Source organism: Cololabis saira, chromosome 2 (assembly GCF_033807715.1).
Source record: "Cololabis saira isolate AMF1-May2022 chromosome 2, fColSai1.1, whole genome shotgun sequence".
Taxonomy (NCBI): Eukaryota; Metazoa; Chordata; class Actinopteri; order Beloniformes; family Belonidae; genus Cololabis; species Cololabis saira.
The window spans coordinates 12304957-12321771 of record NC_084588.1 but is presented as its reverse complement, the minus strand read 5'-3'; the positions used below and the strand labels follow the sequence as shown (position 1 = coordinate 12321771).

Sequence of the window (16815 nt, the reverse complement as noted above, 5' to 3'; positions counted from 1 at the left end):
TTTAACGTGTTCACATTACGGGGTGGTGGTGAGCAGATTCCCTTCAGGATGAAGGGAGGGGGTTAAGATGAAGGGCTACACAGCTTTTCAGGAAGTTCGGGATGACACGGCTGCACAACCAAGCAAAGAATTATAAAATCATGAAGGCCGTTGTTTTATGTTACATTCGGTCTTTATTCAGATATTTAAGCATTTGCACTAACTTAAAAGAAAAACAAGAAAACTGCTGACTTTCTTGCTGCTAACGTTAGATCATTGCTGCACAGAAGTGTTGCATATTTTAATACCCTCATGAATATGAAGCCACCAGCTTTCCTAAACATCAAAGAACATTTCTTTGATGTCATTATTTGACAAAAAGATTCATGAATAAATACCTGCAAGCAAGACGACTGAAGTTTTGTATAAAATTGGTGCTTGGGAAGTTGTGTTGGACATCTCTATAAACACTCACCTACCTAACTACCCACCCAACTAACTACCTAACCAACCTCGCTACCCACCTAACTACCCACCCAACACCCTAACTAATTGGATAAATCTCCATGTGTGGCTTTGCATGAACAATGTCTGTTAAGGGTTCAGATTTTTCTAATTGTTTTGTTGAATGACGACAAGAATATTCAAGCAGGTTCAGGAAGAACATCTGCAGTTGTGGTCCACAGTTGATTTATTTCTGTTTGACATCAAACATAGGGTGAAGCCAAAGACATTTATCTTCATTTCAGGATGTGATTTCTTTTTTTAACGTCATTGAAAACAGACATTTATTATTGACTTGATTTATTTGTCCTTGATTCCATTGACCGCGTTACAAACATCATCCAGTGTAGAGACGAAGGCCGAGGCTCCACTGAGGCAGAAGTTTGAGGTTAAGACGACCCCGGCGGGTTCACTCTCGCTCCTCCAACATGGCGGCGTTCCCAAGTCCGAAACCTTTAGGACCAAAGTTTTTGGCATAGCAAACTGAAGAGAAAATTAAAAAAAAAAATGCTTAAAGAAGACGTATAATGAAAAAATTAACTTTTTTACATATTTGAGAGCATATTTGGGTGTCTGAGGAGACTTCTACATCTGAAGCTGAAACAAAGCCAGCCAAGAGTTCAGATTTACAGGGTTCTGCTGCACCAGAGACCCAGATCAGACGGGATTTATCTGCCTCCTCATCTTTTCCTCCACCCAGCTTCACATGTGGGATTTACTGTCCCTCTGATGTGGGTTTGAAAGATGCAGACGAGGGTCGTCTGGTGCAAACAGCTGTAAAGATATGTTGAAAATGCAGCTCTTTCGCTGGAGTGTGTGTGTGTGTGTGTGTGTGTGTGTGTGTGTGTGTGTGTGTGTGTGTGTGTGTGTGTGTGTGTGTGTGTGTGTGTGTGTGTGTGTGTGTGTGTGTGTGTGTGTGTGTGTGTGTGTGTGTGTGTGTGTGTGTGTGTGTGTGTGTGTGTGTGTGTGTGTGTGTGTGTACCTTTACAGTACACTTCTCCATCTTTGTCTGTCACTGTGGTCGACTCCAGACTTTTACCACACAGGGCACAGCGGAAACAGGTTTTATGCCAGGACTAAACAAATGCAAATATATACAGGAAAAAAAGTATTATTGAAGTTATTTGCTGTAAATAGTTTAGTTTAAAGATCAGTTTTTCTCCTTTTGTGAGGTTTTAATCCGATAATGCCGGATGTATCAAATTTGATGCATGAATTTCTGGTAACACTACCCATAATCAAAAACAAGTTTTATACAATAGAAATAAATCAAAATTACTTCATGTACTGTATTCACTAGGATGCAAAGAAATTACAAAAAAAGACTAAATTTAGGGTGTTTTTACTTTCACTTCATAACAAACAAATAAAAGGATTTTTTGTCTTTTGATTATTTCACATCAGGTTTTAAAGGGTTGAACTCCATGACTGAAGGTCATTCAGAAGCTTATCAAATCACACACACACACACACACGTTCAGTTTAACCTTAAGCCAAGAAGTGTGAGGAAATACACACTCATTAAATCACCCCCCTTCTCCCAGAGAGTCAGTATTGTTCTAATTCAAGTTTGTTTTTGATCCACTTCAGTTATTAACTACTATATTAAAATGCGTCCCTAATATCAGCCCTGACACTAGTAAAATAAAACAAATATAGTGCTTCTTTGCAAATCATATATACAATTTCAGTATTAGAAAAAGACGCTTACATGTGTTAATCACACTTATTAATCATCTGGTAAATCACATCTTTGTACCCCTTTTTTTTTTAGTTATTGTTTTATGTGTGGACATTTTTTGATCACATTTAAACTATTCCACAGTTTCACCCCAAAAACAATCACTGAAACGGGTTCTCTTGGCGCCCCCTAGTGGCGATGGAGGGAATAGTGGCAACCTTCCCTAACAAGGAACAACAGTTGGACATTCACAGGTTGTATTTCACCTTAAAAAGGATTTGTAGTGTTTGCAAGTCTGCAACTTCTTTCATGTGGGCTATATATGTTTGTGTACATACTGTATAAGCTTTAGGACTTTTTATAACCCGTTTTGATCAGTATTATTGTATTGTATGACTACAATTTCCACTTTACTTAAGGGTTTTTATTGCAGTTATTCTACATGAAAACATTATTCTACTATCATTTTCAAGACTGTTTTATACTTTTCAATCCAGCGCATATAAAAATCTCAGTTCCATCTTCTTGCAGATACACAAATAACTAATTTCAATAACTGATGTTTTATTGATCCAGAGGGAAATTGACAAGTTATCGGGCAGGAACTAATTAAAGAACACAAATCACGTTTAACAGCTCAATAATAGTGATGATTTCTTTAATAGGTCGGTATTTCAGGAATGTGAATTATTCAGAAATATGCTTTTTTTGTGCAGTCCCAAGGTGGAAACATTCCTGCTAGGATGTGAGAACTTTGCATTTCTTTAGAGTTTCTTTACAATTCTGTGTGGCTGATTCACATTTAATTTCATGTTGGGCTGCCCTAATACGTGGACTTTGAGGAGTTTATCGATTGATATATTTTATTTCGGACATAAGCACAAAAAACATTTATAAAACAACAGAACATAAATCAATAACATAAAAATAAACAATAATAATCACTAAATAATAAATGTACTATAGTAAAAAAAGTAGACGAGAATTAATAAATATAATAGCAAATGTGTCATCCTTGAAAAAGGAGTAGGAAGAAGTAAAAAACGTATGAACTCCTACCCCTTGAACTCAATGCTATTTTTTTTATTTTATTTTATAGAAATAAGGGGGTTAAAGTTCAGAGTGGTGTTAGTTGGGGCCAGCCGCAAAGTTTTAACAGTTTGACCTGTATATATTCTCAAATGCATGTAAGCAATTTGTAAGAGACAGACAATGATCAAATAAAAGCTTAAGCAGAAACTGCAGCTGTGTTTTGGGAGGGGGGTCCTCACCTTTCCTGCCCCCATCACCTTCTCTGCAGCGTAGACGGCCTTGGAGCAGCGCGGGCAGCGGTCTGAGCTCCCGAACTTCTGGGCAAGCTTTTCGGCAGTGGGGTTTGCAGCGGATGGTCGCCGTTTTGCACTACTGGAGAAAGAAAAAATAGTGACAAGTGAAGAGAAAAGTGAACAAAAGCTTGTGGCAGAAGTTTAATGTGTGTATGTGCCTTCTGACTGTTAAAAATAAACATTTGTGGCTCAATATCTTACTTTCTTGAACTTACAGTCACGTGGAAATGAATCCTCAGTTCTAAGGTTTTAATAATCAAGAGATTAAAAATAAATAGTAAAAATAAATAGTCCTGAGGTCTTGAAGCCACTCCATGTAGCACTACCACATCTGGCCACATGGGGGCAGCATATCACTAAAAAGTTCACACGTCATCACTTATTATCCCATAGTTTTATCAGTGAACAGGTTTAAAATGTGGGTAAATACAGCTTCAGATGCACAGCAAACACTCAACACATTACACTGCAAAACAAGACAAAGGTGTGTGAAAAAACTAGATACAACCTTGATGCTCGCTGCCACTCAAATACACTTGATTAACTGATCATCAGCAAGCGTGAGCACCTCTTCATAGTTTAGGCTGGGCCTTGCCTTGTCTGGGGTGTTCTGGTTCTAATGTACGCTAACACAATGCAAAGGAGACAGGACATCAGCAGCAACTTCTCCTCAAGGTCAGAACTTGTAGTGCTCAGATAAACCGCAGTTGTTCGCTGTTAAATTTCCAGCAGAACAGTGACGTGTGACGTGTGTTTGGGTTGTCCGGATAACGACTCTTAAACATTAGGTTTGCAACGTTGCATCTGAACAAACCACAAGGCCTCTAGGACAGAGTCCTTTGATAGATGCATGAGATCAGAGCTGCAGCGAGGAGAGAGGACGTCTCAGGAGACGTCTGCTCCTGCCTTCAGGGAGGAGAAATAAACTCCTCAAGTGAGACGAGTACTGTTGAGTTTCTGAATGCATGTAGGTCAGATTGCAGTATTATTTATTTACTAAACTCATATGATCATATCTGGGATTAAATGCGATTATTTCGCTGTCCTTGGGTTTCATATTCCACGTGTGTTTGCTGGATCTTCTCCCAGAACTCCAGCTTCCTCTCACGGTCCACAGACATGAGCGTTAGGCTCACTGGTGACTACACCTACCATGAGAGTGAGTCTGGGATGAAGCTGGAGCAGAAGATGAGTGGATGGTGTTTTTGATGTTTTAAATACACATTTATTTTTGAATGATTGAGTGTGTATTTGTCCTGACTGAAGCAAACTGCTCCTGAGGGGCATTAAAAATCCTAAATTTGGTCCAGAAACCTGACTGAAATGCTGCAAATGGACCCGATGAGAGCTCTGTGGAAGAAATAAATAGCTGTAACCTCAAGAAACTCAAGCTAAAGTGAAGGTAAATGTACCAAAGTTCCTCCAAACTGATGGGAGAGGCTGATTTAACTCACAACAGTGTAATGTGTCATGTGATGTGGTTTATCTGTGGTTGGATTTACCTCATTTGAGACCCGGTGATCATTATTTAGACGTGAAAGACCGTATATCTCTTGGGTACAATGAGCATTTAATGACAGCCCATTGTTAATGATTGTTACTCTTTTTACTCATCATTACTGTTTCTAGGATACGTACGCCTCAGCCGGCTGATCTCCATCCTCTCCAGCAGGTTCAGAGCTCAGAGCTCCGGCTCCTTGTCCGTATCCATATCCTTTCGGTCCGTACTTCTTTCCATAGCAGGATTTGCAGTAGATCTCGGAGTCATGAGCTGCAACCGTGGTGCTGTCCAGACCTTTTCTGCATTCCACTGCGTGAAAGGGACATGAATATATGATCTGAGGGTTGGAGGAAATGATTTCAGCCCGCCTGAACTGAGGAATGTCATGATGGAATAATGGTGGTTAAATAAAGCTCAGCCGAGCTGCCTTTCATCAGTCAGCAGCGGCGGCACTCGCTGTCAGATGTCTTGTGTTGCTATTTGTAGGAGGAGAGCGGAATGTGAGGCGAATGTTCACGAAAGATGAACACTTAGCAGGTGGATGAGCTTATCACAGAGGCCTTTTACGGCTCCCCCTGGAGCCATGCATCACTTCATGTTCCCTCCTCCAACAGGCCGGAGAGTGTTGGGGTTTCTGCAGAGGACATGCAAACCTCCATCCATGCTCCACCGCCTCGGAGTCTGCAGATTATACTGCTACGTCTGGAATATGGTAGGAGATGTCTTAAATAAGAAGCAGCTCTCTGGGGGTGTCAGTCTTCAGTGGTGAAGTTAGTGGTGACTGGTGTGGGAGGAGTGTGAAGCTTAAGAAGAATAAAATAAGAATCTGGTGTCAGGGTGGGAATAAATGAGGCAGATAAACGAGAGGAAGGAAGGACGTGAGACAGAGAAACAAAAGAGGTTCAGGTTTGTCATGGAGGGAAAAACAATATAAACCAAGTCAGACGCGTGTCTTTAGGAGAATAAAATTGCAACTTTAGGAGACAAATTCAGCAAAAATCTAATTAAATGACTCTGTTTTTTCTATGATTTTATAAACTATTTGATTATTTTTATTATAATGTTTTATTTTATAAAATATTATCGATTCTGACTTAGTTAAGCACTGGGCGATAAAATGGGAAAAAAAATTGGATAAAAATATTTTAAAACTAGAAGAAAAAAATGAAACATTCTCTTGATCTTAGTTCTATGATTGGTTTAAATGATGACTTGACTGATTTCTGATTTCTTTTCCCCTCAACCCTTCTACTCCTCAATCATCGTTGACCAAAAAAACAACAAGACAAAAGGATAAAAAGACAGAAACGAAGAAAAATTAAAAGAGAAATAGAAGAACAAAACAGGTGACTGGAAGGAAAGCCACAAAAGTTGGACTGACCCCGGGTGCGTGCAGGGCTGTAAATGGCTGTATCAAAGCTGCCCAGCCTACATTTGTGTTTGGGACTCAAACTTAAACGGGCTGAAAGGTGGAGCCTCTGGGCATTCTCTGCTGGTACCATACTGGTACCATACTGGTACTGTACTGGTACTGAACTGGTACCATATTGGTACCGTACTGGGCCCATGTGAACTGCCTGCCTGAGTTTGTTTATGTGGCTGCACCAGGTTTTGGGCCCACGCCCGCCCAGCCCCCGTGGAGCTGAGCAGAACCACTGTGAGCCATTCATGTGGGGTGGTGGTGGCCGGGTTCTGATCCAGCCTCAGTTATGTAAAAAAGCAGCCGTCTCCTCACTGCAGATGAAGCAGGTCTTGTGGAAGCTCCTCCCGTTGCACTGGATCTCCTCGGCGTGGTACACCGTCTTCTCGCAGGCGCCGCACTTGGCGCCTCCTCCCCAGTTGGGCATCTTAGAGAAACGATACAGAAACACTCTCAGAGGCCCGAAACAAGTCAACTGGGCTTCCCTTTTACTTTTGTTCTGGATGATGTTTCATCTATCCAGAGTTTGAAGGCGATGGAAGCTGAAACGTTGCCTTGTTTAAGCCTTTTTGAGGCACCGTGACCTGGATGACTTCAGTCTACAGCAGCGTGATAAAGAACCAGTCTGCTCTTCACATCTACTGTGATCCGCCCTGAGGGGCCAAGTTTAGACCAGAAAGTGATCCTCGCTTTGTTTTAAGAATCGATGTAAAAACGTGAACAAAAGTCACTCGTTGAAGGTTAAAATCCCAGCAGATTTTTAACATTTTATGGACAGGAACTGTAAGCAAAATTAGTCCAACAATTGAAGTTAGAAGATTTCCCAGGATATAATTTAGGTGTTATTACACTACCCAAGCGTTAAAAAATAAGAATAACGTTGGAATAAACAAAATATCCTAAAGAGAGGAATTGTATTTTTTCATTTACATGAATGTCTGCCTGCGTAAGCCCCACGGGACTAAATCTACAAGTGTACACTTGAACTAGCTCTAATAATAGATCAGGAAAGTTCAGAGGTGGATCAGAACCACTTAGAAGCAGTTAATAAGGACACAACGTGCCGTGTAAAGTAGCGTTAGTACATGTGTTTCGCTGTCCAATCTTTCTGAATGTGAGTTTTTGAGAAGCAGCACCACAGAGAAGTTACTTTCAGGTTGGATATACGATGGATTCACTCTAAATCAATGTAGTGACCAAACTTCACACACGGATCCACCCAGCCGAAGCACCTCTCCCCGCCTGGAGTCAGTCCTGCCCCGGTAAACTAGAGTAAACATCCTTCAGTCGTCTCTGTCACTGTGTGACTGGAGGTATCTTCCTGATTGGTTTAAGGAGGTGATCAATAACAGCAGAGAGAGAGTGAAGCTGAACAGGGTGCTCAGGAACCCACACAGAAATAGAAGATTCAGGCTGCAGGACCCATAGAAACTCTATCGTGATCAATATGAATAGAGATCAAAATGACAGCATATTGGGCCTTTATTCATTAATTAATTTATTTTGACTTTGAGCCTGAACAAGTGCCCATCAAATATCCAACCTGAGACTTAGTACTCCTCCCGGTCAGAAACGAGTCCTTCCTCTGTAGCTACGTTGTTTTAACAGACGCTAATAATCACCATAAAGTCTTTAAAATCAAAGCACAACATGGCAGTTCAGACATAACTTGGGTTGTATGAACTTTAAGCGGTTAATAAGTTAATAAGTGTATATTCGACAGAACTTCATCAGATGTGTTTTGTTGTTGAAAATGCTTTTTGACTGACTTTGAACTCAAGTTTCAGAAATGCAGCCACTCTCTCCTTTTACCACAACTGCATTTTTTCAGGTATGTTTAGTTTTTTTTTTCCATTCACGAACTCAGTTTTAATATATTTAATATATAATTTCTTCTTCTTTCACCCAAGCTAAGAGGTATAACGTCATTTATCAAATTGTGTCTCTTCAGTATCAAATAAACATCTCTATCTCTAATCTGCTCAGTTTCAGAGATACATATATTTTTATTTGGCAACCACAAATTCTTCCCCTCATCTTTTTCTCATTTCCGACTCGTTGGACGTTGCTCCAACATCCTGCAAGTGCCAGCTTTCTCGTAGGAAGAAGACGCACCACCTCTCGGTGCCGTTGCCGTTTCATGCCAGAAGCTTCCCAACACCTCACGGGACAGGAATGTGGCCTTCCAGGCACAAAGGCTTTACCAACACCCAGCAGAGAAGATTCACCAGCTACCACGCTGGTGACGTTGGACTATTGTGGAGACAACTCACACGGAAGGGATTCCTGACGTTTAGGTTTATGTAAAACCAAAAAGCCATAAAATCAAGCGAAATAACGCCAGATAAAAAGAGGTCTGGTGCCAATAAAGAGCCAGATAAGCCAGCGGCCTCATTTCCACTGAGCTGTAATACTTTGGTGAAAAGAAGAGAAAAGGCGTGTCCTTACCTCGAGACCAGTCCCGTTTGCTTGGCTCCTGAAGTGTCGTAGGTCAACTCTCCTGTGTGGGTTAAATACTGCCCATCTGACCATCACCACACTCCACCGGTGACGCCTCAGTGAAGCTACACTCCTAAAATAACTTGTGACAGAGCCCGGCCGGGCCGTCCGACCCGTTATCACGGGCTGACAGAGGCCTGAGCATCAGCCACTCAGACGTCTGCCCGGACTCGGCCGACGAACACTGGATTACGGCCTTTTCATGTTCGTTAAACGTCACAGAAACTACTTCGGTGGATGTGAAAAGCAAGTTTTCTGATCTATTAAAAGATGTGAAACTGTTTTGAGGTTTGGTGCTGAGGAGAGACTGCAGCGGTGTATCATCTGGTACGCCCATCGATAGACAGTCTTAATGGTGGATTTGTTTGTGGTTAGAAAGAGAAAGAAGTGAAACAACTATAATGGTTTAATGGGGTTTGCTATGTTCCTTATTTCTTTCTTTCAGCGTTTATCTTGTTCTTTGGATTTTCTTTGTTCTATATTCAAGTCTGAATCATCATTATTATTATTACTTTGTAGGCTATCATTAATTTGGTCCACCTCCTTCACTTTACCTCATGTCCTGCTTCATTTTATAATTGATTCCCTTAACGTCCCACTCTTGCATCCCACCCATAGAAGTGGACAAAACCTGTTAAAACCTGCAGTGTTCTAGTGAGTCTGAAACCAGTTTTGTCATCATTATGTCAGGATTTGAGTCCGCCCATCCATCCCTCCATCCAGCTGAGCCACCTTCTACCCAAATCTCTTCCGGGCCGACCCAGAGTCGATCAAGGCAGTCTGCTGGTATCATTAACAACACAACAAGCCATGTTATCACTTCACCCCGTTGAGCCAGAGGAGCTCTTCTACCCTGTATGTGGATGGAAACAGGGCCAGGCGAGCGTGAATGGGTTAACAACAAACCTGAAACTGCAGAAAAACATTTGCTCCACTATGGAAGGACTTTGTATGTCAATCTGACGACCATCCATCCCAAAGCAGCAAGGCAGAGACTGAAAACTTGTTAAAAGGTAAAAGGCCACAGGGGAAGCTGAGGACTGGGCCTGAGATGCTGATCGTGGGACTCTGATTCTTTAATTACATCTTAGACATCTTTACATTCAACAGATATACACCTAACAAGGACACTTGCACATAGGGGGGGTCTGTCAAGTGGGGCTACTGGCACAGCCACATGATAGCCTGACCTCCCCTCCCTGTTTTAAGCGCATTAGTCACACCCACACACTCATCACCAGGGGCAGGAGTGACGTCTTCCTCCACCCATGTTTCCCGCATTCGGCCTGGGGTGGTGGGACCAGGGAAGGGACTGATGGCCAGAGCTGGGTATGGGCTTGCTGTGCTGCCTGGGGGGAGGTCTGCAGGGCTGTGGCCTCCTAGGATATGGGAGTGGTGAGAGAATGATTGTCCACGTCTTTGTCAGTGAGTGTATGTTAGTGTCTGTATGACTGGGTGTCTGTTGTCTAGCCTGGGTTTGGCACTCTTTGCTGTTGGGCTTATCTGGGTGGCTCCTTGTTGGGGGGTTCTCGCACTCCATGCCCGTCTCTGTTTCCCCCCGCTGCCCTTGCACCTGGACACGCCTTTGGCTCTGGGGTTCAGCTTTCATCGGGGCCGAGGAGGGGGGTGTGGACCGGAGAGCGTGGACCTCTTGGCCCTGGGATCGGCCTTTCCGGGTGACTGGTGCCCGGAAGGGTCCTGGTCCGTCACCGTAGGTTTCCTTGCTGCCTCCTCCTGTGGTCATGGGGCTCCACCCGGAGCTTCCCTCTGTTACCTGCTGGGAGGGGGTGGGGCTTGCTGGCGAGGGACTTCTTTCTTTCCCTCTTCTGGTCCCCGTGGGGGTTGCTGGCGGCCTGGTTCCGTAGCAAATGGATTTAATTTGAACAAGTCAGGGGTGAAACTGCAACATATTTTACTTCCTACGTCACCCATCCGTGCTCTGTGCCAAGGCTGAGATAAACGAGGAGTTATCTCATAGAGAGGAACAAACAAAGTCCAGAAACCTTGAGGAGGAACTTCATCTGCCCCCACGAGAGAGACATCAGAGGCAAGAACAGGAGTCCTTATTAGCCTCCAATCATCTTAACGTGACCAGGGACCAGGAACTTCCCCAGCCCCCCAAAACCCCCTTTATAACAACCTTAAGAATATATCAAGGTTAAAAGATCTGATGTCTCAGCATGACCTGGAAAAACAAGTCCATGCATTTAGTAGCTTGATTATTGTAACAGCATCTTTACAGTCCACCTTAAAAGTCAGTTATGGCCCTTTTCGACTAGTACCTACAAAGCGCGCCCCAACTCGGGGCGGCTCGTCACGCCTCCTTTGTCCTCGTTTGTTTTTCGACACCCAGATGAGAAGTAGTAGGAGTATAAGAGGTTGGAGCGAAGCTGCTGTGACGTATTCAATTGTGTGATCTAAACAGAGAAGACAACAACACTAAAGATGTAGAACATGGAGGAGATGATATATATGTGCTGCTGGGTCTGTGGCTTGTGTTCGATATCAAGTTAAAAAATGAGAGTGAAAGAAGCTTCAAGCGGCGACGTTTTTTTTTAATTTGTTCGTCGGCGCTGATGAGAAATAAAGCCTGAATTATGGTTCCACGTTAAATCGACAGCGTAGCCTACGGCGTAGGCTCTGCGTTGGTGTAACGCGGAACCATAAATCAGCCTTCAGCTGGGAGCCGCGAGCGGCTGAGAAGTGACCGAGATCCTGGTGGATCTGGTCGTTCCTTATCCGTCTACATCCCTTTTTAATTCTCTCCTCAGCCACCAGGTTTATGAACATCTGCACCTCAGAGTTGGATCACCAAACAGACTTTTGCGCTGCCATTACCTATCGAATAAAATGAGGAAGCCGTGGGCTGCTCTCGCACTGACTCCCCGCTTCCTGATTCAAACGTCTGACGGCCCCGCCCCCCGACCAATCGGTGACATGGAGGGTGATGATGTCAGATCCAGGGCCGACTCAGCACGCTCAGAACCTCGCCATAATAGGTACAGAAAAAGTATCTACTTGGCCAGCCTCTACCCGCCTCGGCCCGTAGTGGAGAAGCACAAGACGGGGGCGTGGCGAGTAGAGGCGCGCTGAGTAGGTACTAGTGGAAAAGGGCCATTAGACAACTGCAGCTCATCCAGAACTCTCTTGATCCAGTCCTCACTAAGACAAACAAAGTGGACCACATCAGTCCAGCTCTGAGGCCTTTACACCGGCTGCCTGTCCATTAGAGGATAGACTTTAAAGTTCTGATGCTGGTCTATAAAGATCTGGATGGTCTAGGACCAGAATACATCAGAGACCTCCTGACCCAGTATGAACCTTCAGACTCCTCAGGTCATCTGGATCTGGTCTTTTATCAGTTCCCAGAGTCAGAACCAGACGTGGAGAAGCTGCATTCAGCTTCTATGCTCCACATGTCTGGAACAAACTCCCAGAAAACCTCAGATCAGCTGAAACACCCAGTTTATTTAAGCAACCACTTTGAATCACCTTGTTAATGAATTGTGCTGTATAAATAAACCTACCTTAAAATAAGAATGATAATGCTGTTTAACCTACTGCGCTAAGTGGCGAAAGTGACGTAAATGAAATGCATCCATCACTCAAAACATCCTGACCACTATCATAAATATATGTATTATTTGTGGGGGTTTTTTTTGTTTTTTTTTTACATGGATTAATTTATGAGAAACATAAAAACTCAGCATTCATGGAGTTGCCATGACTGTGAATCCACCTATGAAGTGGAGCTTTTTTCTACTTCCAGCTTGACCTCAGTTCTGACACCTGGACCTCTCCGTTTAGTCCCACCAGGTTTTAAATGCCTGTTCCCAGCGTTGCATTAATCATTAACTTCCTTAGTTAATGCTTCACGTGTCCTTCGCAAGCTCACTTTGCAGTTTTCCAGTGTTGTATGTATTTTAATGAGGTGTGTTGAGTCTCAAGCCAGGAGTTGCAGTGATACAGAAGTGTCTCTCTTGTAATGATCACCATAGTAACTTACACTGGATTCATAACCTGCTCAGTGCTGCTACTGGTCATGGTTTTGGATTAGATTGTATGTAAACCCTTTAATGATTATATTTGTGGTCATATCCCAGGTAAAACGATGTTAAAACGCCATTTAAATATATCCAGCTGGAAGTACTGAAAGTTGCAACCACATTTCAAGCGTTTGATTGTTGTTGATTAAATTGTCAAGTAACTTTTCAAGAGTTTAGTTATCATCCTAAAAGTTGATGTATTTACTCATTGATTTTATTTCCCAAATCACAACACTGTTGATTTAGTTTTCAGTCAATTAATTTCACTTTACTGATGTAGCACCAATTCACACAATTCAAAAAAAAAGGCACTTTACATATAAAGGACTTAAAGTAAATCCAATTAATTTTAAAATCACATTTCAATTAAATCAACTGAATTGTAAATCATACAACCCTATTCATTCCAATTTATGATTCAATTCATTCCAACTTAATCTAAAATTCAGATTTCATGTAATGTCAGTTCATAAAAACCAGATGAGAACTCAGTAGATTGCCTCAAGTCTTTAGTTCGGTGTAATCCTGAGCCAGCATGAGACGACAGTTTAGGGAGAAAAAAACCTGATTAACAGGTCCAGAATCCCTCCAGCAGAACCAGAGTCAGGGAGGATAAACATCTGCCTCGACTGGTTCCAGGTCTGAGACGACAGAAAAGAGAAAACAACGGATATACTGTACTTAAAAACGAGTCTATACATGTCATCAATAAAGTTATCCCTAATTATAAGCTTCATCAAAATGAAAAGTTTTAAGTTAAAGTTTTAGTTACTGTACTCTATTTTCCGAAGTCTTCTGGTCCAATGACAGCAATGTCAGTCTCCGTAAGGCAGGTTAAGACATGTTAAGGCTTGTTAAGACATGTTAAGGCATGTTGACTTGTTGGTTCACTGGTCCGCTCTGCTCTCATGAATAACGAAGGATCATGTGCAAGACAATAAAAACTTCTGGCATGCTGCCTAATAGAATAGAACCTGATGGAAATATATTTAGAGTAAAAAGTAACGGCTCAAGTATGGAACCCTGTGGAACACCAAGACCAGCTTTAGTGTATGAAAACATGAACACATTGGAATCCATCTGATAGATATGGGTAAACAGTAATGTGGTTAAAAATAATATTTTATGGATCAATATTAGGAAAAACATGCAAACATGCACAGAAAGTTTGAGCGTCAGTGTTTCAGACTAAAATCATCAAGTTTCTATTAAGTACAACAGATTACTTTCTCAGCTTGAAATGCAACAGAGTTGTTATATTTTGATGAGTTTGATATTCTTCACACTTTCACATTCAGTTTAGGGATTTGAGAGTGCAGTGTTACTACGTCCAGCTCCTCAACTTACTGTTTTCTGAACACAAGTTGTAACGAGTCTGATGATGGACCTGGAAAGTGCCTTCTGGCTGTAATTAGTGGGTAATAAGAACTTAGTTACACATTCTTTGTGATTACTGAGTCAAGACTGAAATAAAGGAAACACCTGAGCACAAAATATAAATAGTCCTCTTGATGTGTTTCTAAATCCCCCTTTCTGTTTCCCATGTTAATCATCTGCATCAAGTAGGCCTATATTGTTTTTTTATCGCACCTGTAGGTGAGGCAAAGCGTATTTTTGGGTTACTGCTTCCGGGCTTGCTGTGGTTTTTGTACCAGCTATAAATCTGTCTCTTTGTTTTCTAAGCTTCCCTCTTTAATCCTACGTTTAGACCCTCAGCAGGTGAAACAGCAATTGTTGTAAGATGAGCTGATATGGTTTTAAACCCCTGTACATAGCAACAGCAGCTGGAGCTCCTCCAGCTCTGCTGCTCCTGCCTCCTGCAGCAGCTGGTGCTCCAGCTGAGCCTCCTGCACCTCCGGTTATTTCAGGACTCTCCCACGCCGACCAACTGGACTAGCAGCCAACAGGTAGCCAGTTGCAGTGGATGGTGATAAACTACTGGTTGTTCGGTCACCCACTATGCCTGGTTGACCTGAGCGATGCCCAGCCTAGCAACCACCCAGCTGACCCGCCCAGGCCCGTGGTGGCCCCTGATCGCCCACTGAACGGGTTCCAGTGAAGTTCTACCTTTTTCTGCACGGGAAGCACTCCTTTTGTTTTATTTTTATAGTGATATCTAAAATGAGGATGTATGGAAAGATTTGATCAGAATGAGTTTGAGTTAACCATAGTTCTCATGAACTTACCCGGCCAAGCTAAAAAAGAAACTTAAGAAAACTCATTGATGGATGGATGGAGAGATAAAATTATAAACCAATGTGTTGAGTGAAATCCTCAGTGTACATGAATATTAACTCAAAAGCAGACGCGATATAGCTTTTTCTGTAATTGCTCCCAAATTGTGGGACTGTCTACCTTTATGTGTGCATTTGTATAAACATACATATGTGTATATACAGTATATACACATATACATACATATATATATATATATATATATATATATATATATATATATATATATAATTAGATATATAATTATATGTGTGTGTGTGTGTGTGTGTGTGTGTGTGTATGTTTGGACACACCTTCTCATTCAAACAAGTGGGGAAGTGGGTCCAAACTTTTGGTCTGTACTGTAGATATACATACAGGACTGTCTCAGAAAATTAGAATATTGTGATTTTCTGTAATGCAATTACAAAAACAAAAATGTCATATATTCTGGATTCATTACAAATCAACTGATCAAATCAACTGCAAGCCTTTTATTATAAGCCATGATCAGCAATATTAAAATAATAAAATCCTTGCAATATTTCAGTTGATTTGTAATGAATCCAGAATGTATGACATTTTTGTTTTTTTAATTGCATTACAGAAAATAAAGATCTTTATCACAATATTCTAATTTTCTGAGACAGTCCTGTATATATATATATATATATATATATATATATATATATATATATATATATATACATACATATATATATATATATGTGTACATTGTTTGCTGTTTTTATGCTTTTATTTAATCAGACTTTTAAAGGGATTTCAGCCTATAAACCACTTTGGTCAGCTGAGGTTGTTTTAAACTTGCTACAGAAATAAACCTGACATGACCGCCTCATTTTGTTCACATGAAATATGTATCATCCCGCTTGTCGTGTTACTTTTCTTTTTTCAGTTTTCTCGATGTTCTGTGACTTTGCTGCACCTTGACACCTTGAATGTATTGCTGCACATTGGCTGCTGTTTTACATCTCCAACACTTATCAACACTATGGCCGTGACTACCTCCACATCAACCACTCATGCTACTGGCAGCAGGCCCGCCGCTGCACATTATCTGCAGCCTTCGCCCAAACACCCACCTTTTTCCCCCTGTGCTGCTCTCTGCCCACCTAACTGCCCCTCTGGGACAGTTTTTTCTGATTCTGATGACTGACAGGATACGTTTTAGCGCCTGACTGATTCTGACATTATTCAGTCATAGCCGTCAGACCAGACTTGATACACACTTAAACACCGCCGCAGGATGTTTTCCGACACATTTGCGTCAAGTGGAAACTATAAATAAGGAACTGACACTGATCCTCTGGAGATGATTAAGTAAATGTTACGCACCAATGAAAACGTTCAGTTTCCTGAAGCTCAGCGTATAGTTGCTTATTCTTTGTTCTACAAAGTGTTTTTGACCTTTGACAAAAAACTGATAACTGTAAATTTTATAAATACACTATAAACAATTCATTCTAATGATCAAGTTAGAAGCTGACAAAAAAAGGATTAAATCTTTACAAAAAAAATGTATAGACATTTATTTTGCATTTGACAATGAGCAGGAACTCTCAGAAGTGATTGTTATAAATTAACCCAAAAGTCTAATTTGACTTTAAATTCACCAAAAATATTCA

At 41.6% G+C, this 16815-nt stretch overlaps 1 protein-coding gene across 2 annotated transcripts; it reads right to left on the bottom strand.

Annotated features, from left to right (window-relative positions):
* Positions 1 to 632: 632 nt before the first annotated feature.
* On the bottom strand, positions 633 to 9012 carry csrp3 (cysteine and glycine-rich protein 3 (cardiac LIM protein)). Of its 2 annotated transcripts, none has more exons than XM_061737883.1 (6): positions 8859 to 9012; positions 6726 to 6837; positions 5128 to 5299; positions 3436 to 3565; positions 1466 to 1559; positions 633 to 966 (listed from the first exon to the last, which is right to left on the bottom strand). In XM_061737883.1, the coding sequence occupies exons 1-6, from the start codon at positions 8940 to 8942 to the stop codon at positions 893 to 895; spliced, it is 666 nt and encodes a 221-aa protein (XP_061593867.1). In that variant the 5' UTR covers positions 8943 to 9012; the 3' UTR covers positions 633 to 892. The 2 variants fall into 2 exon arrangements, with proteins under 2 accessions (XP_061593867.1, XP_061593858.1); XM_061737874.1 differs by having other exon boundaries at positions 3436 to 3568; positions 8859 to 9010.
* Positions 9013 to 16815: the final 7803 nt, after the last annotated feature.

Coding starts and splice junctions, on each gene's coding strand:
- csrp3 (XM_061737874.1), bottom strand. CDS start 8,942: ATGGTCAGATGGGCAGTATTTAACCCACACAGGAGAGTTGACCTACGA. Junction 6,838..8,858: donor CAAACGGGACTGGTCTCGAG/GTAAGGACACGC, acceptor CGTTTCTCTAAG/ATGCCCAACTGGGGAGGAGG. Junction 5,300..6,725: donor CAAGACCTGCTTCATCTGCA/GTGAGGAGACGG, acceptor CCTTTCACGCAG/TGGAATGCAGAAAAGGTCTG.